Source organism: Mugil cephalus, chromosome 14 (assembly GCF_022458985.1).
Source record: "Mugil cephalus isolate CIBA_MC_2020 chromosome 14, CIBA_Mcephalus_1.1, whole genome shotgun sequence".
NCBI lineage: Eukaryota > Metazoa > Chordata > Actinopteri > Mugiliformes > Mugilidae > Mugil > Mugil cephalus.
Genome location: NC_061783.1, coordinates 6,247,682 through 6,269,560, shown reverse-complemented (window position 1 = coordinate 6,269,560; position 21,879 = coordinate 6,247,682). Strand labels below are relative to the sequence as shown.

At 41.5% G+C, this 21,879-nt stretch overlaps 1 protein-coding gene across 2 annotated transcripts in view; it reads right to left on the bottom strand.

Annotated features, from left to right (window-relative positions):
• Positions 1 to 1,261: 1,261 nt before the first annotated feature.
• Positions 1,262 to 21,879, bottom strand: part of LOC125020228 (retinoic acid receptor beta-like) — a 166,909-nt gene continuing 146,291 nt past the window's right edge. For both annotated transcript variants that reach the window (XM_047605548.1, XM_047605549.1), the window contains 4 exons: positions 19,091 to 19,267; positions 12,340 to 12,544; positions 8,437 to 8,595; positions 1,262 to 7,499 (listed from right to left, as the gene is read on the bottom strand). In XM_047605548.1, coding sequence (XP_047461504.1) covers positions 7,225 to 7,499; positions 8,437 to 8,595; positions 12,340 to 12,544; positions 19,091 to 19,267 — 816 coding nt within the window. In that variant the 3' untranslated portion in view covers positions 1,262 to 7,224. The remainder of the gene's footprint in view (positions 7,500 to 8,436; positions 8,596 to 12,339; positions 12,545 to 19,090; positions 19,268 to 21,879) is intronic.

Below are 21,879 nucleotides of genomic sequence, written 5' to 3'. Positions count from 1 at the left end.
ACCAGTAGTTGCCATGGTAATTAATGTCGCACACTCGACATTTCTAAAAATTCAGCAGAGCACCTGCCCTAGCTACTTCTGAATATCTGAATTGCAGGAAAAGACACCCTGTTCTTGTCATTTTATGTTTTCAGTTTGACTATGAAATATAAAATAAATCTCTGGTGTGTAATATTACCTGGTGCGACCGAGCGCGCGCTGGGAATAGTGTGGTACTGATTGGATGACGACCCTGTCAATCATCGCCGTCACTCTTCCTACTACGTTTGGATTGGCTTTAAAAACTAACATGATAACATGTGATGGGAAACGGCGAACTGCAGAATGCAAAACAAAGGTTTTGGAAAACGTCAAACTCCGGCATTTGAAGAGCCATTCTGCTGAGTAAGTGCTTGTTAGCCTGTTAGGTAATGTAGTCAGTTAATGTTAGCTTGGTCCTGTATTTAATAAAAATGCACATTCCAATGAATCTAGTCAGGTGTAGTGTAATTAGGCCTACTGCATGTAACTAGAATTTACTAAACTTTAATAAATATGTATGTTAGTGCCATTAAAACTTCATGCTATGCATATTAAAATTAGAAAATGTATTAAGTTTGTTGTCCAGTTGTACAAAATATCATAATCTAAGGGCCAAAATACTGTTGCTTCTCCTATTAATTGAAATTTAGGGTCAGACAAGAGCAATTTAACCGTGGCTTTAGGGTCTAATGTGAAGTCAATTCAACTTCTGGGACATTGATCTGGACAGTTAAGTAGCAGAGGGGGTTGTTAATCAGTTTCAGCTGCTTTGGCCTTAATGAAATTAACAACAGGTGCACTAGAGGGACGACACTGAGACAAACCCCAGAACAGGAATGTTCCTCTTTTTTTCTTTTTGAGCAGTGTATAATATTAATAGCTTTCATTCATGAAGCAGCAGCACTACAGGCCCTTTTTTCACTAGCCGGTTTCTACCAGAATTTCTCTTTCACTTCCAACAAAAGTCACTAATTAGTATGTCCGATGTTAAATCTACAGCTTTAGTGCATTATTTTCTGGTTGGAACCATCAGGTCAGAGGGTTGAAAGTGAACAAAAGCATTAAAGTTGCAATATGTAAAAAAATATAAATAAATTAGATGAATGAATGCTAAAATGTGGAGCACTTTCACCATCTCCAGAGGATCAATATTCTTGATTTTAAACAGGATCACATCTGGCACCACCAGCTCCAACTAGAGCTCCACAAATAGTCCGACATGAAGCATTGATCACAAGAGTTTTAAAATAAATATATTTTATTACTTTGCCAGGACAGTTCATGGTAAAGTTAAACAGTATATGAACATAAAAAGCATATGTTAATGTACAAACAAGAACAATATTTAAAATGGAGAGCGGAAACAGATCCAAGCTCAAACCTTGAAGCAGCTCCCGAGGTTGACTTCTTTCTACAGGCTGGCAGCAGAGGCCGACGGGACGCATCCGCCACGGCCCTCGCTCGCTTCCACCCTCGTGCACAGCGAGATGTGCGCAATTATGTCTTTTAACGAAACTGTACAACACTGCATGTGACTGGTGGTGAGGTTCTCTGATACCGACAGGAAAAAGGCGAATGCGGACGCTGATGTTTGCCAAGAACACCTTCAGGACAGACGACAACAGAGCTACTGTTCATGATTCATATTGAGGTTCACAGTCATGACTTGTGGCTCCTGGTTAGGTTGTTTCATCTAGGGTTAGACCGATATGTGGGGCCAACACGACGCTCTAGAAGCCCTGCAAAAAATTCCTTTACACGTCCCTTACATTTAGCTTGAACTCGTGCCAAACAAAAATGTCAAAGCTCCCTGCTGCTTTTTACCGACAAAATGCGCCTGGCACATAGTGAACAGTGAGGCCTTTCGGAGTCATCGAGTTTGTGTTTTAGTAACTTAATGAATAACTAAAGCTAAGATCAGCATTAATATTTAAAAAATAATAATGCCAAAATGATCCCATGTAAGCCTTACTCGTGTTCACCCGTCAGTCAAATTCGAACCCGCCCAGTTGCGTGAAACTGATCAGTCTGGCAACACTGGCTCCATGAAGTCCAAGTGTTCTTATGTCTAGGCCAGACAGGAAGCAGCACCCTGCAAACACCTCTCCACCCCCGAACAACAATGAACACGCTCATTGAAAATGAAATCACAATCTCCAGATGGCAGCACCCACCCTCTCATGTTTTGGCTTCACTTTCGTACAGCGGGGGAACAGCTGGTGATACGTGAGGTAAATATTTTTCAATAGTTTTGTTACACATCGCGCCTGACGCGCTTATTTGATCCACGGTTGACCGAAACGTTGTGGCTCGTGCTGCTTTAAATTCCGAGGACTGATTGTTGACATGTAATATTGAGATTCAATTTCAGGAGCCCATATCGGTCGAACCCTAGCTCATTATTTGACCTGTTAACCGGACAGCTGTCAGTTGATTGGGTTTGATTGACGACAGCTGATCGGCTTTCTGGCTGAGGAGGAGGGGAGCAGCTCTGCTGTTTGATATGGTACATCAACAGAACATAAGAATAATATCCGGTGTTGAGGTGACTTGGTCGTCCATTTTCCCGTTCCTGGGCTTCTCTTTCTCATTGTCCTAAATTCCATATGTATGTGGTGTGATCTGGACCTTCAGATCAGCCCGTCCTGTTCCAGTTCCTCCTTTTTGTGTTTTCAGTTTTTTGGATATGAATGGATGTTCCCAAGGACAAATGACAGAGCGTCTTTTCCACAGAGCTGCCAATTGGAATGCAAAGCACACACCATTTATATAACATCTCTGCAGTGAGCTAGATAGTAGAGTATTACAGTTACATCGGTACAACATTCAACAGAAACGAACGAGAGAAATTCAGCATTGTGAAGTCGTTTCCAAAAGGAACAGATAAGAGGTCCCCGTCACATCCAGGAGCCTTAGGGCTGGCCTGATGTGTCAAGGGTGGATGTGGACATTCTTCAGCTGTGAAGGTTTTCCAGCTTCCAAAAAAAAAGAAAAAAGAAAGGAAGAAAGAAAAAAAAGAGGAAAACACCAATATGTTTCCCTTCATCTCTCACCAGGAGAGCAAGACAGAGAAGCAGAGGAGAGATCCTATGTTACATTGAGATAGAAGTAAGTTTTCCTTAACACTGCATATCATTCTTATGACAGGGTCCATGACATTATTCACATTCAAACGTGTTAAAACAACAAACTAAGTCAGCTCTGATTTTCCCTTTTGATATGTACTTCTGAGCAGGGATGGAATGAAGATGCGTTTTTGTCATCTGCCGCTGAGACCCAGAACCCGTCACTGCCCTTTACTACTGGGTTTTTGCTCTGCTGATTCGGATCACGTGCAAGAAGCGCGAATGACTCAGGTGAGTAGTTAAAACTTCAGGACGGTGCATATAAGAGCAAACATGTGTTCCAAAAAGCAGGTGCCAAATGCAAATTTGGTTTGAAAGCAGATTCTGAATTTGCATTAGTTTTTCATGGCCTGACTTTAAATTGAATAATTTAACATCCGCTGCTCTCATGGTTGAGAATGAACCACATGAGTTTAGAAATGAGGACTTGCTCATTCCAGGCTTAAGGCCTGGCACAGTATGCTACTCATCTTCCTGTGAACAAGAAAATATGCTATTCTTCAATCATTTCATTTACCTATAGGCTGACAAAGAATATATGATACTGTGAAAAGCTCACTCTTTGAGGTGTTTTGGTTTGTTTTGTTAATTAAAACAGGATTATTGTTCACACTAAACTATAAAAATTGTAAATTGGCTAATTGAAAAAGAACAGGCTCAATTATTTGGCCCATCAGAAAACCTTTCCAACAACTCAAAGTAAATTTGAGTGTCCGTTCATTTTTGGTCAAATTCAGCACCTTCTGGCACAAGAATCATCCTGCTGAATGCCTTTCGTATTTACTCATACGTTCTGTATCAATTCTGAAATTAAAAAAAAAAAAAAAATCTTTTTTGAAGCAGTAAGTTCAGTACGTTCTGTGGTGTACAACTTTTGTGCTTAATGTCTTGGCGCCTGTTCAGATTCAGTACTTCTGCTCCCTTTCAAAGTTTTAATGTGTTTAAGTTCTATAGTTAGCTCATTGGTGTACTTTGAACAGCCACTTGATTTTAGAGTGAATGGAGCCTTTATTCAGCGAGCTGGTGACGGATCTGGGTCTACATCTAAGAGGATGTAGCAGAGTTTGTTCCTTATTGTTCAGTATCATACGTGACCATGGCTGTGGAGAAAAGCAGCTTTCCAGGATCATCATTTCATTTCTGCGGGAACACCTCGTCCGACGTAAAAACACACACCAACCACTTCCCTGCCAGTGAGATTAAGAGCTCAGTTAGGTCGACTGTCCAAAGAGAAGCTTTGCTCGGCTGCATCATTTGAATCTCCTTTTGCATCGTTAAATGTAGCTTACACTGTCAAGTCTGAAGAGCAAGGCAAACGTTCGAAGTGGATTCAGGTCCCACCTCACCGTGTGCTTTCTACATAGTGTACAATTGTCCAGACCCACACGGCTCCGCCATCGGTGTGTTTTAAGCATTGCATTGCCCCAGTGTTTCACCAGTTCAAACAAGACACTTCTGAAAAGGGAGAGAAAAGCAGGTTGAGGGGCTCTGCTCTAAAGGCCATAACAGAGCCCATGTGCGGTTGGTAGTTCATGCTGTTAGCGGTAGATACACACTCATTAGGCTGACATTCAGGTGTTCATTCTTTAAAAAAATAAAAATAAAAAATCAAAGCTACCATTAGGCTGTGATCAGACTGGGTTATCACAAACGCTAGCACGGCTCGCTAATGTGGAAAGCAAGAATCTCAAGAGCAACATAACAAACATGTTCCACTTAAAGTCTCGTTTGTGTATTATTTGACTGGTGCCTATCAGTTACTGTTGTAATCCCCAAGGTGGCTGCTAAGATCAATTTAAATCAGTGAACAGAACAGTTGTGTACAGCTTAGTGAAACTAGTGTGTGTAATAAAAATACAAATTTACAGTTCTCTTCCAAATTATATTGTATATACTGGGATTGCATCATTCATAAAGCTAATGACGACAGTGCTGATCAAATAATTTATGAGCGTTAGGAACTTAACAGTATCACTAACAGAGTAGCGATATTATTACGATTACCTACAGTGAACCAGTTTGTTGTTTTACTGTGCAACCAAGGGTCATTGTTGACATGTGAGTTGTAATAACTTTCAGTTTCACTCCAAATGCAGTGGTAGATGTTAGCATAGGTGATTTAGGCTTATGTGCCAATTTGATGCCGTAGCCACGGTGACAACCCTACGCAGACCCTAGTGCCTCCCCAGAAATGTAACTAGATGTCATGGCAACGCAGACCACAAGAACTGTGATTAGTTTGCCTGGTAGTCGTGTGTTTCTGCTTCAGTATTTATGTTTGTTTTGGATCAATAATTATACAACACAACGTGGAAAGATTGACTGACGAGGTTCGAAGATACAAACATTTGTATGACTCGTCTTTCTCAGAATTTCGGGGAAAATGGAGTACCCGGAGAAAACCCACACAGACACAGAGAGAACATACAAACTCCGGCCAGAAAGGCCCGAGCTGGACTCCAACCCGGACCTTCTCGCTGGGAGGCATCAGCGCTAACCGAAAACACTGTTCTCATTCTAGCTAATGTTAGTAGCTCTCAGTAAATGGATTCCTATATTAACTTTCTTGCTGCTACTGTTGTGTTATAACGCTGTAAATGGAATCTAGATTCTTTGAAAACCACATCAGATAAGTTCTCTCTCCACAGCAGAAGGCCAACCTGCCAGTCTGGAAACACATAGTGGCCACATGATGCCCATTTCAAGGATTTATTCGTTCACCACGGATTCACCAGCATCCGCATTCTCTTGTATGCTCTGATATTGCCTAGTTTCCCTGGCAATGAAGCTTTTTTTGTACTTTTGTCCTCAGAACACTGGAGTCATGTTGATGAAAATTAGATTAATAAATAGAAAGTAGACTCATGTGAAGCCAGACATTTTCCACATGTCAGCGAATCAATGGGCACCTGGAAAACAAAAATCCTAAGGCCTCAGGAAACGGACATTTGGGTGTAACTAAATATTAAGCTTGTGAAACATCATAAATGAGGAGACGATGATAATAAAGTGCATAACAGAAGTATTGACTAACAGGGAAACGGATCAGACGTGATCACAGCCTGGTGCAGAGAACTCTCTGGCATCCATCAGCTACCTAATTTCCGTTTTGACAGTGAGGTAAACGGATTTGCTGAGGAGACACAGCCACCAAATGAGTAGATTTGGTGGGCCGTTATTGTAAATCTAATCTGCTACGTCAGGTCTCGCCAGTTCAATTTGAAACTGGAAAATGAAACAGACGAGGTCGGCCTGATGAGTGTGTATCGAAGGCTTCTGCTGTTGTGCTTCCCTCCTCTGAGGAAACGGTTGAACAGACTCGGCTGTCGATATGGAGAGAAGCTTTGCATTCTGGCGGTGTGGATGTACACTTATTCACGTAGAGACATGAAAGTGTTATAAAAGACGAAAATGGTTTTAAATATAGGAACAAATATAAAATATTAGACTTCCATAATGTCAATATGCAATAACATTCTAGATAAATTTTTGATGGACTTACGACGAGTCCTGCTTTAAAACTTGATGTGTCGCCTCAAAGATAATATTTAAGACAATGAAAAAAGCACCACAAAATTCATCATAGAAACAGATATCTAACCATACAATGGTATGTACAATGTATGTATGCCAACAATACGAGAGATGGAGAGTTGACAGAGAAAAAGAGAGCGAGAGAGAGAGAGAGGGAGAAAGAGAAAGAAAGAGCGAAACCACTTATCAAACTCCCGTCATGCAGATAAGAATTTACACAGGAGACCTGAGGAGTATCATCTCTGGGGATTAGTGAGGGCCATGCCCTTCCTGTCATAGTCCTGGCCCCGGAGACACCGCGCTGAATAAGAGCTCAATTCAGAATTATACACAAAGCACTGATCCTTTGAGGCCTCCGTGTTGACGATTTCTTTTTGAGGGGAGAATTTAGGGGGACTGGAGCGAAAAGTAGGACGAGGATATAAAGATAACGTAACACCGAGCGAAGGAGTCGGGGTAGAGGGGTTATAGGGTAGGGGGAGTCAGCTGTTCTTTTTTGTGCAAAGGAATGTCAGAGAGTTTCACCAGGACCCGCGGGCTCCTCCTAGGGCTCATCACTTGTCTCGTCGCTCGGTGTGGCCGCAGCCTCCTCGGCCTCCAAGGACTCTGGCGACTCCACGGCGGCGGTGTCCTCCTTGGGGCTGCTTTTGCTGCTGGGGCTGGCGTCCGCCTCGGCGCCAGAGCTGCTGCTGTTGTTGTTGCTGCTGCTGCTGCTGCTACTCTGGCCATCTTGGCCCTCTGAATTCTCAAGCATCTCCTGGATGAGGGGGGGCATGGAACCTGGGATTTCCATCTTCAGTGAGATGACCCTCTCAGCTCCTGCAAGACCACAATGTGGACAAACATTTCCATTTTAAATTGAGGTCAGGTCAGAATGCCGGTCTGACATCTTTGTGAAACAAAAATTATAAAAAAGATTTTAGCTGAAGGAATTTCTGAACTTTATAACCTTAATTTAATTTATTTAGAGCACAGAAGCAGCTTCAAATGAAAGAAAAAGTGAAGCCAAAGACAAAAATCTAGAATAAATTACCGTTAGAGGATTAAAACCAGTACAAACAGTAAAAGCATCAGTAAGAACATAAGCTCCTATTTCAACCAGGTAAACCTCTCCAACTTTACGACAAGTCAACTTTAAAAGAGGGGTTTGAAGAGAGATACACAGGAGGTGGAAGTCTACGATACCATTACACACAGGTCATCCTGAAGTCAAGGGGCCCAGGTCTGCACAAGGTTCCAGAAAGGAATTTGAAGTAGCCCCAGGCTCACATGGGGTTTGAGGCTCAGCACTAAGTTAGTGCGAAATGTGCATTAAAAGTTAGAAAAGAGCAGCTGTTTTACAGGCAGGCAGAGTAGTGAAGGTTAAGGTGAGGTGAAACACTCCCTTCCTGTTGCCCGTCTTGCTGGATTTGAGAATTATTGTTTTATTTTTCCAAACAGATGTTTTGATAAGCATGAATTACTGAGCATTTGACTAATATATGACTTTCCAACCAAGTTGTTCCACTAATTTAAAAAAAAAAAAAAAGTCCTATGAAATAAGACGCCCCGAACCCAGAGTTTAAGAACCTAAGAACTAAAAACAAAACAACAGCTTCTTAAATGCTTGGGATAAATTTATATCCAACTCATAACAAACCAATGTTTGAGTCTGGCAACCAACCAACATTAGACTGCCTCTAAGGTCAAATATATACGAACTTTTTAGAAAAGTTTTTATATGGAGGAGGATGAGGTATGTTGATTTCCTTCCTACCTTTAGCACTAATGCTGCGCAGGTCTGTGATCTTCATCAGGGTTTTGGGGAACATATGCGGTTTGCTGGGTCGACGCTTCCTCACGTAGATCTTCAGAGCTTCTAGCAGCGGCTCCTGCAGCTGGTCCACCTTGGAGGGCTCCTCCAGGTCCTGACGGTCTGATGCACACACACAAATACACACACAATTAAAGTCAGACTAAAGGCTCAGCTATGACAAATCCATGTCTTGCCTTTATCTGATGTAGACAAGCTGGAGGCTCATACAAGTATCACAGCACGACGCCTGGCTTGATTTAGAAGGAAGAGTTTATCTCATTATGTCAACTCATTCGCTCCGGAGGAGAGATTGCAGAGATGGCTACAGTTAGATAACTCGAGCCAAACCTTCATCTGAATCCTTTGTTTGGCTCATGCTGTTCCGCCCTGATAACTGTGAAGTCTGAAATAGCAGGGAAGCAACAATTGAACGCAATCAAAACTGATCAGCATTTGCGCTGTTCAAAGCTGTGCATCTATTCAGAGGCTCTGTAAACAGTGATTATTAGGATGACTCAGTGGTTAAAGGCACCACTGGATGGAGACGTTGCCTCAAGTCTGCCATCAAAACATGCTTTGCAATTTAACGTAATTATCATTTTAGTGGCTTTTATTTAGTTTCAGCCACTGGAAATGAGGAAATTAGCCTTTATGTAATTTACAGCAAACTGCATCTTTAGCTTTCTGTTACAGGTGGTAGACACAGCATTTATATATTGAGATACTGTAATTTTGACTTGACTCTAACTGGAAGAAGCAATATGATAAACAGTCTTGTATTTTTCAGAGCTTTTTAACCTCAGCAAAGCAACATCTGGATCAGCCAGAGTCGGAAACAACAGCTGTGGACAGATGAATTTTAAAAAACAAAAATGTCTGTTTGGGGGAAAAACCTTGTTTACTGTTCAGAGCGAAGGTGGAAACAGTCTGAGCTGTGGCTGTTTGACATCTATCATCAGATATCTACCAGATATCACCAATTCTGTCATGAGAATGAAAAGAGGCAGGATTCTACAACAGGGACAATGATTCACATCAATTTCTGCTCTGACATGCTGAGTGTACAAGACAGCCTTAAACTGGGATTGTTAAATTAGGAAGGAGAAGCTTTTAATTGGCTACAATTACTATTAATTTTTTAGGTCAGTGAACAGCACATTAATGTTTGCATTCTTTTTGGTTTTACTGATCAAATGAGCAAAATACAGAAGTTTTGCACCTAAAGATTATTTTTAAATTTGCAACGTGTACCAGAGCATCTCAGACTCACCGCCCTGGTCTATCTGAACCTGTTATGATACAACTGTGGTAGTTCACCAGTTTGGTTCATGGACAACCCGCTCCACCTACAGCCACAGCACGAGAGCACATATGCCACGAGAACTTCACCCAGTTCTCATAATTACGTTGTTACTGTTCTAGGACATAGTAAACCCCTTGGTACAATTAGTACTTTAGAAATCCTTAAGAAATTTCAAAAGAATCCATGTAACCTCATTGTTTTTCCATTGTCTTCCTGGATTACTGTCAGTACTTTTACATTTAACCGTTGCGGTATCTTCCCATTGACCATACAACTTTTGCTCTCCCAGGTTTAATCTGACCTGGTCTGGTTGACTGTTTTCAACTAATTACTACACAAAGATCAGGCATAACATTATGACCACCTTCCTAATTTTGTAGGCCTCCCTTGTGCCAAGACAGTTGTGACTCATCAGAGAATGGACATGGGCCTGTCCTGTGGCTTGAGAGGAGGGGCCTCTGTGGATCAGGTTTGTTCCAGTGCCCCCTGCAGACACTTGACCCAACAGGCAACACCTTGTGCTGTTTTTCCTGTTTTTTGAGTTGTTCCTAAACCATTTTAGTGTGTGTGTGTGTGTCTGTGTCTTGGGGATGGTTGCTGCCATCAAGGAGTGTCATTGCTATGGGGTGTCTGGTCTGGTCTGGTCTAGGTGGGTGGTACGTGTCCAAGTAACAACCACATGTATGCCTAAAGTTTCCCAGCAGAACATTGTTACGTTATTTACTATTGCTGTCAGTGGTTTTAATGTTGTGGCTGATTGTAGCTGTATATTGTAGACTTCTCTTTGGAATCCATAGGCCGTAGACCACATTTATGTAAAATAATGTAATATAAAAAAATCAAAAATGGTTCAGATTTGACCTGGAGGATTATAGGAAGGTTAATGAAACTATTTCCTATAAGATTCCGTTTTTCTTCGTACTCTATCTCGAACAGAGCTCCAGACAGAGCTGCCATAGAAAGTTTTCGCTATAATAATGTATTGATTTCTCTCAAGTTGTTGAGGAAAGTTTTAAAATATTAATCTGCCCCTTGAAGTAAATGTAAAAGAAAATCAGGCTGAACAAGAAAAACAGTAATCAACAGATTACGTATAATAAAATAATAACAAAAATACACAGATATTGTGTATGAACAGTTTGAAGCGTCTGTGTTAAATGTTTTATGATGAGGACGCTTCCGTTTCTGTGGTTTCATCAGGCACACTACACCATCAGGCCATTAGGTGGCAGTGTGTGCATTCAAATCAGGAACTGTTGGCCCTGCAGTCAAGGTGTGTGATTACACATGTAATCAGAAGTGTATTGTACATTTCATGGATTATGCAAGAGGCTGTAATATTTTCACAAGATCTGCGGCATTGAGTATATGAATATAAGTTGCTGAATGAAAACTCAGCAGTGATGGAACCAAGGCACTGATGAAAATGATGGGTGGAAGTAAGGGATGAGAGGAGAAGGATAATGTGAACTGAAGCTGTGCAACTTTTTGACACACAGCAGAAACTGTGTGTGTGAGTGCATAGAGACCATGTGTGGATATGTGTGTAGCCTGACATGAGTGAGTTAGTCATGCCTAGGATATCATGGTAGAAAACAGGCAACGCCGGCTCATTTCCTCTGGGAGGACAGTTCAAACATTCCACTCAGATAAGTGACTGCTATGACATGCCTATATATATATATATATCATACCTCCTGTCTCTGTCTCTTCTTTGGTAGTCAGAGTACTGCTGCCTCACTGATCGCAACCTGCAGCTGACCTGGTTTCAGACTCCGGTGGAGGCTGTCTTACTTTCATCCCAAACTGGGTTGCAGCTCCACTCAATATTTAACTTGACGAATCAATAAGGGCCGACTGTGTTGAATGGAGAGCGTTCAAGCATAGTTAGAATGCGGAGCGGATCCGTTTATTCATTCCACTTGATGTGTGCCACATTATCAACTCTGTTTACGCCTTTATATCAGGGCTGATTCTAAATAGATGAAGTAATGAGGCTTCAAACAGCCTTTAATTTGATGTGTCTATTTTGTCAGGGCATGAGATTAATCTGTGGTGTCACGGGATGATTAAGACACTGAGCCAAGGGGGAAAAAAATCACATATTGACGCATTATTTTGTCAAATCTTTGTCTTTTCAGTTTTTTTTTTTTTTTGGCTGCTCCAAAGATGTCTTAATTAGCCAGTCTGGCAATCACTGACAAGTCTGTTAATGTCTGCTTATGCATCATAATGACTTTAAATGTACATTGAGATCAGGCCTAGCATTATGACCACCTCCCTAATATTTTGTACCTCTCCAAAACCATTGTGACTCATCAGATAATGGACATGGGTCTTTTGAGGGTTGCGCTGGTTTTCATGTTTTTCAAGTTGTTCCTAAACTACTTTTGTGTGTGTCAGGCTGCATCCTGCTGGGGATGGAATAAGCATTAAGCATTACTTAGGAGGAAGTGCTTCACATTAGTACTTATGTCTTTTTCTCTTTATCTTGTCCTTCTCCCCACCGCCCCTCCCCTCCTCTCTGATCTAAAGTGTCCACTCTGCTCTGGTTCTCCCACCTCCCGAGATGAGACAGATGGCGCTGAGGAGGCCTGTCTCCGTGTCGTCCATCTCAATGGGCAGCAGCTGGTTGGCAAAAGTGAACACCAAGTCGGTGAGCGGGCCGAAGCCAGCGTTGTGCATCTGCGTCCGGTTGAGGGTCAGTCCGTCTGAAAAGGTCATCGTGTCCTGGTCGGGAGTGTATCTTGTACAGATGCGCAGGATCTGACAGAGAGGAGAGGAAGGCAGAAAGACGGTCAGTCAGCAATAATTTAGTGAAGAGTTGTTGGTGTAAGATCAGCTTTTACCACCATGAGCAGTTTTTATTATTAAACCAATAAGTCGGTATATAAAAGGTTTCCAAAAAGGGTTAAATAACGACGCTACATGTTTTTTTGTAGTTTTTCACCTGCTTGGACTCCACTGAAATACACGCTACAGATGAGTCTGGTGGAAACCTGGGATATGGTAAAATGGTCAAAAGTTTGGCTGTAATTCACCTCAAAAGATGCAGAATTGACAATGTTTAACAAGTATGTGAAGAAGATATTGTATAAGTGAGCTCACATCTGGAGTTTGATTAAATATCTCACAACACACAGACTTAAACTTCGACTTTAATGATCCATGAGGGAAATTACTATGTCGCCGTAGCTTCGTTGCACATAAAAGTAAACACTCATAAAACCACAAGAAAGATAAATAAAATAAGATGAAATAAAATTTGATTAAATTAAAGTAAAATAAAAATGAGCAGTGTAATCAAAAAATGTAAAGAATGAGCATCCCATCAAGTGCACACAGTCCATCGATCCTGCTGCCGAAGACCTCACGTTCCCCGTGAGGACAGATGGCACCACCGACTTGAAGCTCCTTCTCCGCTTCTCAACTGCCAATTCAAGCCTAGCATCCAAAGCACTTCTTCTAAAGTTTAGCGGGTAGTACCAGTTTGGCACCGGTGTCGGATAAAACCTTAACAACCCATCCCTAGTCATAATGTTACGCCTGATCAGTGTATACACAGACTGGAAAACGTTAAAGTTTAAAATTAAAACTAAGATTTTTTTTTTAAAAACAATTAAATTAATTACGGTGGGACCCATTTCTGTTGTAAGCCTAGCCTTCATGTTGGTCATCCAGCAGTAGGTCACTGTTAATGCATCCGCATCAAAGGATGATATGACAGCAAGAGCTGACATTTTATATGTGTAACTGTTGGAATAAATAGAAAGTTAAAATCTTTCTCTTTTTTTCTCTGTTTGTAATTAAAGAATAGTCTCTCACGCTTCAAAATCACAGATATGTGAGGAGGAGAAACCTCCCACTGATAAGCACAGTTGCACCCAGTCTATAGCCCCTTTGTCATATTACTTGATTTCACACAAAACCGTCCCTCTGTTATCATGTCTAAGGCAAAGGCTACTTTACATGAGTGAATGTAACCTTGTTGTCAGTCGATTCTGTACTTACTATAGTGCACGTGTTGAGTCCTCACTGTAATTGAAACTTTTGAACAAGACTCCGGTGACTCTGTTAATCTTGATAAAGGAATTCCTATAACAGTATCCAAAAGGGCCATTGGTCAGCTTTACTGTGACATCAAAATTTTCTGAAAAAACACTTGAATGAGTTTGGGCTGCGGTTCGTTTTCACAAAAACCACATGATGGTACTTTAGTGAAATAGGTATCATCATAGCACATCTGATCAATGTCTCATTTGCAAAAACACTCTAAATTTCTCAGATTGCGAGGGCATTTCCTGTTCACAGTCCTCTTCAGATCACCCCACAGATTTTCAAGAGGATTCAGGTCTGGGCTCTGGCTGTGCCATTCCAAAACTTAAGTCTGCTTCTTGTGAAACCATTCTTTTGTTGATTTGGATGCATGCTTTGGGTCGTTGACAGCTGAAACATGAAGTTCCTATTCTGTTTTCTAGCAGAAGCCTGAAGGGTTTTGTGCCAAAATTGACTGGTATTTGGAACTGCTCATAATTCCCTCCACCTTGACCATAGCCCCAGTTCCAGCTAAAGAAAAACAATACCAAAGCATGATGCTGCCGCCACCATGCTTCACTGTGGGTATGCTGTTCTTTGGGTGATGTGCAGTGTTTTTTGTTTTTTTTGCGCCAAACATACTTTTTGGAGTTCTGGCCTAAAACCAATCTTGGTTTCATCAGACTATAACACATTTTCCTACATGCTTTTGGGAGACTTCAAAAGTGTATTTGCAAAATGTAGCTGGGCTTGGATGTTTTTCTTTGTAAGAAAAGTCTTCCGTCTTGCCATCCTACTTCACAGCCCAGACATTTGAAGGATGTGGGAGATTGTTGTCACATGTACAACAGAGCCAGTACTTGCCAAACATTCCTGCAGCTCATTAAATGTTGCTGCAGACCTCTTGACAATCTCCCTGACTAGTTTTCTCCATGATCAACTTTGGAGGAACGTCCTTTTCTTGGTATTGTCAAGATTGTGCCATACTTTCTCCTGATTTGATGCTGTAGAACAGGATGTGACGTCATGTTTAGAGAAAAGTTGCCATGCCAACTACTGGCCATGAGAGTTGAAAATAAAAAAAAATAAAAAATATGCACAGCCAATAATAGTGCTGTATTAATGAAATGAAAACTCAAGAGTGAGGGCAGGTCATCAGTAATGCTCTTGGGCGGTACCAATAAGATGGCGCCGCTCGTATCTCTGGTGAAATTGTGTCAGTTTGACCAGAGCAAGGAAGTGAGGACGCATTGTTCATATTTATATACAGTCTATGGTCTGAAACAGTCTGAACAAGTTATCCATAAACAGCAGCAGAAACATCACCACAACAAAAACAATGACCTTCCTCACACTCAAAGAGAACAACCTTTGGGTCTCCCTGCATCACTGCATGTGTGTGTGTTTGTGTGTGTGTGTGTGTGTGTGTGTACTCCTAATGAAGCAACTGATGGTGGATGTGAAGCCTACAGTAGCCTTTGAAGCTATTTGAGTGGGCTGGCTCTGACAGTGAGTGGCAGGCGTGTCTGCAACATGAAACAGAATAAAACATGGCTACTGGCGGTGACTTGCACCGGCTGGCCAGGCCTGCGCTTAGACACGCACACACACATATACATACTTATACACACACGTATACACACATAGTGTTTGATCTTTCCTCTGACACTCCCTTACCCAGTCCTTGTGCACGATATCTACGCCCTTCACAATAAAAATGTGCTGGTGAGCTGATGTTGATGACTGAGCGAGAGCCAGAAAGTCATCACAGTCGGCCTTCAACTTCTCACCTCCGCGTCCCTGGGAGTTCACTCCCCTGCTTTGTCACATTTGACAAGTATGACTTGGTCAATACAAACTCCCAAAGCCATCTATTCATACAGGGATGCCACTGCAACCGAACCCAACAACATAAACACACGGAATAATTAATACTGTATGTGCAGCCATCCAATCGTCATTTCCATCAGCATTCACAGAACCCAGGTCATGTCTGGGTAACATTTAGCTACTTTGCATTTATGACTCAAATTCATATCAGTCTTCATGTATTAATCACCAAACCAAAAAACCAAAATAAAAAAAAAGTCCTTCAACATGTACCAGACTGCTTGGAGAATTTAGGCTGTCAATTTCTTATTAACATCCTTATAATTCATAATTAATGTGTTTATTAGTGGATGGTAAATCATTCACATGCATATGCTGCACATTTTATTTAGCTGTGTGCGATGAGTTGAAAAGTTCAGCGTATTTGTGTCTGTTAGATGTTTCTGTGTCAACTTAGGTGTTATTGCAAATCCCACACGTTGGTTCCTGACCAATTACAGATGTCTTATGTCACTGGGTAGGAGGAGTCAGGGGCTGACCTCCAGAAACTACTGTGTCTGTTGATTGTACAAGAAGAGAAAAGGTTTGTCCATCCCTGTAGAGCATCTTTCTCTTTGCTATGGCAGTCGCATAATTCTCAATGACTTTTAAAGTTTGAAAGAGAAGATAAAGAAACTCTGATGGGCTAGTCTTTGTTGGGACTAGGATCAGGTCTCCTTCCCTATGGGTGATTTTCGGTAGCTGTGTCAACTCATATTTGCTGGATCAATAAAGATAAATAATAATGACTCATAATACATAAACACTGAATGTTGGTCCACAGAATAAAAGACATACCAATCATATTATTACTTCCTTCCCACTTTCTCTTCCTTCCTCTCCCTCTAAGCAATGAATGCTAATTAAATCACTGCCTCCCCAGCTCCCCATCCTTCCTCCTTCCCTGAAACACCACAACAGCCAAGCATGCATGATCCAGACAGAAGAGGAAGAGAGGCAGCCATTTGCCTTTTTTCCATCTCATTACTGCTACTACATTAGTACAGTACATCACTCCACTTAACAAACTCCTAAATAACAAACATTCGGCCCGCCGGCAGCATACAGACATTTCCGCATCTGTACTCCATGAAGAACGCGCGGCATCATTAACAAATGCGGAGCAAGTGACGGCAAAATACAGTCAAAAAAAAAACATATCGTAAAAAAGATTAGGGGCTGAGAAATGTCTCTGTGTTTGTAATCTAATCTCCACAACAGACAGTGACTCCGCATGATGAATTGGATTGATTGGCATGATCAATTAAATGGATCTTCATGACTCCCATTGGCCAGCTGAGTAGGTCATCCAATAAAAATTGAGGGGTCGGTGTAATGAGAGTCTGGCTGGAGGTTAAACAATCCAATCCCCTGGCGATTTGAAACTATTGACTCACCACACAGTTTAAAGGAATGAATGGTTTCTAACACTCTGAGTAGCAACAGGGGAATTAGGAAATAGAAATTCAAACGGACTCAAGTAGACAACTCTGTTTGGTAAAGAGGTTTATTTAACTTTGTTATGTCACTGGAGGGAATAGTTGAGGGTTTTTAGCTTATTACAGAAGGTGACATTTTGCTCTTTAGCTGAAAATACGGTATGTCAACAACACATCATTCCCTGGTAGTTCAAAGTGGCTATATATACAATTAATATTTTTATCAAACACTGCTGCACCAGTTCTCAGAAAATTCAGATTTTAATTTGTTAATCAGGGCAAAAAAAAAACAAACAAACAAAAAAACACCACTATCATATTTTACTTTTAAATTACTTTGAGGTAATAGGGCAGATTTGGTAGAGAACAGCTCCTTGTTTACACATACAACCGTCACAGAGCAACATTATTATTCATCTATTCTCTCGTGTTCGGCTCTGTTTTTTTTACCATGTCCAGAAGAGCGCGACGCACAGCAACTTAAGAAAACACTAGCAAATGAGGACAATGTCAACACATGAGCTGCACATGCTCAAAACAGAACCGGATACAGGAACGCAATGCAAACACATACAGCAGCACCAGCAAATACAGAAACATGCTGAAACTGTGGATGAATTGTGTATTTTGTCAGATTATCTGAAGTGACAGGCTAATAATAAGCAAAAGGCTTATCATGCTAGGTCATTACACTATCTGGATGGGCAGCAAACACCAGAAGTCTTTTGGAATCCACTGCAAACATTTCTGTTGTCGTTGGCGCTGCTTGCGTTGCATTTCTATATTTGTTTTGGTCGTGTGTGTTTGCGTCAGGTTGCTGCATTTGCTGATGCCGTGGGTATTTGCTGTGCACATGTTAAGACGTTTTCTTGCTTTGCTTGTGTTTTATCTACTTCTACATGTTTTGTTAAGCTGCAGTGAGTTGAGCTCTCCGGGCCACAGTAGTTTCATTGCTCAGTAAGAAACAGTACAATGAAATTTGCACATGCAGCCTGTTTTGCAGCCTGCTGGTGTGGGGCTTGAAGGCCCTGTAACGCCTGCCGGATGAAAGCAGGGAGAAATGGTGGTGCGAGGGGTGTGTTCCATCTGTCTGGATACCACTCGGCAGAAGCAGCGGGTGTCATGGTTTGGAATTAGGAGTGTTTTGCTTGACCCTGTTTGATTTTCCTTGGTGTACGTCTTCCTGTATTTTCCCCCTTTGATTGTTGGATTGGTTTTCCCTTGTGTGCTCCGCCCCTCATTGGTCTCACCTGTCTCTCGTTATTCTATCAGCCCTTGTGTGTGAGTGCACATATAACCCTTTGCCCTTTGACGAGTCACCTGCAATGTTTGTTCTCTGTAGTTCATCTTGTTTCTTCTTTTCCCAAGTTCTCTTTTTGTGTTTTTTTTTTTTTTTTTTTTTTAGGGACTTGTGCTTTTGGTTTGCCCTGCCTCTCAACTAGAGTGCCTTTTATTTCCTAAGTTTTCATTAAATTAGTTCAGCTCCTGCCTCCCCTTAGTGTCCTACATTTGGGTTCAACTTGGGTCCAGCAGGTTCGAAAAAATCATCAATTGAGGGCAACGGGAGTTTTTTGTTTGTTTTTTTTATGATTGTTGTTCACTAGCAAGTCTCTTTGACATGTTATATACTTCTCTGGTGCTGCAGCCACTCAGTGTTTTACCCAGTAGTTGGTAGCTAACCAGGTGTTCAGATAACCAGCAGCGCATAGGATAATGACACATTTTATGGCCGAAATCTATGTATTTTTGTCAATACTTCTTTTCTGAGTAAAGAAGGATGGTGGGTAGTGAACATGTAACATAATGTAAGCACTGAGCTTTTCTGAAGCCTGCATATTGAAAATTGGGAAAATTCAGACAAAACTATTTTTCATTGGCCGATATATGTCTCCCGCAATAAGAAACATTTGTGCTGAAATTGCTTCCGTTGGCAAGATACACAACATTTGCAACTTTGTCCAGCACCTACCAGAATGTCCAGGCAGGCAGCTTTCAGGAGCGTGATCTGGTCCGCGATGGTCAGCCCCGTGAAGCCAGGCACTCGTTTGGCAAACTCCACGATCTTGATAATGCACTTTGTGGCCAGCTCGCTGAACTTGTCCCACAGGCCCAGGTCCAGCCTCACACGGTGGTCAGCGCTCGAGTTCTGCAACACACACACAAACAGAGAACAATGCGTCAGCCGATGAGGCAGCTGCTTTTGTCATTGCACAGACTGCTGCTAATGATCTCCTCAGTGCACCCTCCTCACTCTGCTCTATATATGTCAACGCTTACATACAGTAAATAGGCTCCATAAGACCTGAGCTCTCAGAAACACTGGCAGGATTGTTGTTGTGAATACGCAGAGCTGAGCTGGGTGGCCGGGCCCTGCGATAATGAGCCTAACAGTGTCACTGGGATGCTTTGGCGGTGACGGGATGCAGAAACAGAGCTGTGACAGGTAGCACAGAGCAGTTTGAAGCCAGAGGTGCCATTAATACAGCTATACGGTCCAGAACCTACACAAACACAAGCGTGGATCGGTGGAAGCTGCAGAGCGATGAAGAAAGAGGAAAAAATGGAAGTAAAAGATCTGTAAAGTGCAGAGAGAGGAAAGAGAGTTAATGACAGATGAAAAGGAGAAGAAGTTAAGTATGTGAGAGCAGTGAGGCACTGTGGGAGGGGGTAGGAGGCAAGAGAATGAATCCTGGGAGACTGTCTCATGGGAGGTTGGTATGTGAGGTAAGGTGAGATAGATGCATTAGTTTGTTAATTTATGAGGGTGAAACCAGCTTTCACTGCACGACCTGAAAGCTGGTGTCATCCACCTCGGTTCTGTTATCATTTTTATTTGCAGAGAAGAAGAATTTGGTTGATACCCATTTGGATTTTATTATGGGGCGTGTTTCAATTCATACAGGAAAAAAATACCTCTGCATGCAACTGGGTAGTCCTCCAACCAATCACAGCCATTTGTTGTAAAGAAATTCAACTCCATGGTGCTCGGATGACACGTATGACTGAGGGTGTCCTGTGGTGTCTGGCAACACAGTGTTGTTAGTGGGGGTCTGTGTGGGGGCCCATCCCTGTGTGGATCATCCCACAGATACTTGGCCAGTTTGGGATCTAGAGAATTTGGAGGCCAGGTCAACACCTTGTGCCATTCTCAATGTCTAAGTAGCATTTGCTGTCATTCCGAAAACATGATTTCTATGTATATTGTGTAGTAAATGCTGGAGTTCAGTGAAAGTTGGTTGAAGTGACTTTAAATGAAGGATGTTCATCTTTTGAAGAGGCCCAGATCTTAACCCCAATAAATTTAGTAAGAAATAACCTCAAAAGAATCATTCACATTAGACGTCCTAAGAAACTGGATGAACTGAAGCAGTTTTGTGAGAGGGAACAGTCTGAAATATCCTCTGACCATAATATATTATTGTAGAAATGTTTAATGTGTTGTGTAAAATTCCTATGAGGAATAACTGAGTAGCAACCCGGTTAGCTTACACTTAGCAAACACCTCAAACTCTTAACCAACATAAGACTAGACACATTCCATTGTACTGCCATAGCCAAGCCACTGATTACGATAAATGATGTCCCTCAAGTATGCAGCACCATCTAAATTTGCGAACCCTCCAGAGGTTTTGTCAGGTAATGCTTGGACAGCCCCAGGAACAGCTGTGAGACTGTGACGGGACACTAAAACCTCTCCAGTAATAACTCAGACTAATGACATTTTTCCGAGCTTAACCTTATTTTCGATAACACGTTCTTGAACACTGAACAGAGCTGGGAGGGAGTTTGACATGACAGGAAACAGCCAGGAGAAAATGAGGAAACGGGGGAAAGAGAGCAGGAGGAAGGCCATCAGAGCAGAAGATAATGTGATGGATCCACGCAGACAGGAGATGAATGGTGCGGTAGTTGAGGGCTTGTTGGGCTGTAATCGAGGGAAAGTCCCGTTGTGCTGGCTGACGGTGTGGATAGAAAATGTGGTGATCATTTGTTTGTGGATGGTTTACGGGGAAATAGCCCATGCATCCTGTTGAAAGATGCACATGTAGCCGGGCTGTGACTGGTCAACAAACGATTCGGCTCTTCTGCTCTACGTGAGCTGATAATGAACTCATGAACTTATGAAGGAAAAAAAAACAACAGAACCCGTATGTCCAGTAGGAACCATGTGGAGAAAATAAACTGCAGGAATTGAAACTTGAGAACAGCAGTGAAATCAAAAGGGCTGGTATTTATCAGTATCAGATATATTATGATAAATTCTAATTCTAAATCTAAATCTAAAATATCATTTGAATTTATAGATCATGGATAATTTGAGTGTTTTTTTTTTTCTTTCTTTTTTTTTCTTTCCAGATTTCAACAATGGTGAAACTACCATCGTAGACTGCAGACCGGTTTATGATCAGTTGGCATGGCAACTTGTAGTGATCATGATGTCACATCCTTCGTTTCTTTAGAGTCAGATAACTAACTAACATGAAACTTCTTAGAAAAATGCACACTTGAGTATTATATAAAGAGCCTAAAATGACAGAAACCACCTCTAAAAAATGTATTTGACCAGTACTTTCATGTTTTATTTTAGCCCGGGGGTCTTGAACGTTTTTTTTTTTTTTTTTTTTTTTGTTTTACAAGTGTGGATATTAACCAATACCATTACCAATACTTATATAATCAAATGTACTAACAGTTATATAATGAATATATAATGTAGTTTTGATAATGAGTAGGTCAGAAGCATCAGCCCTGTTTACT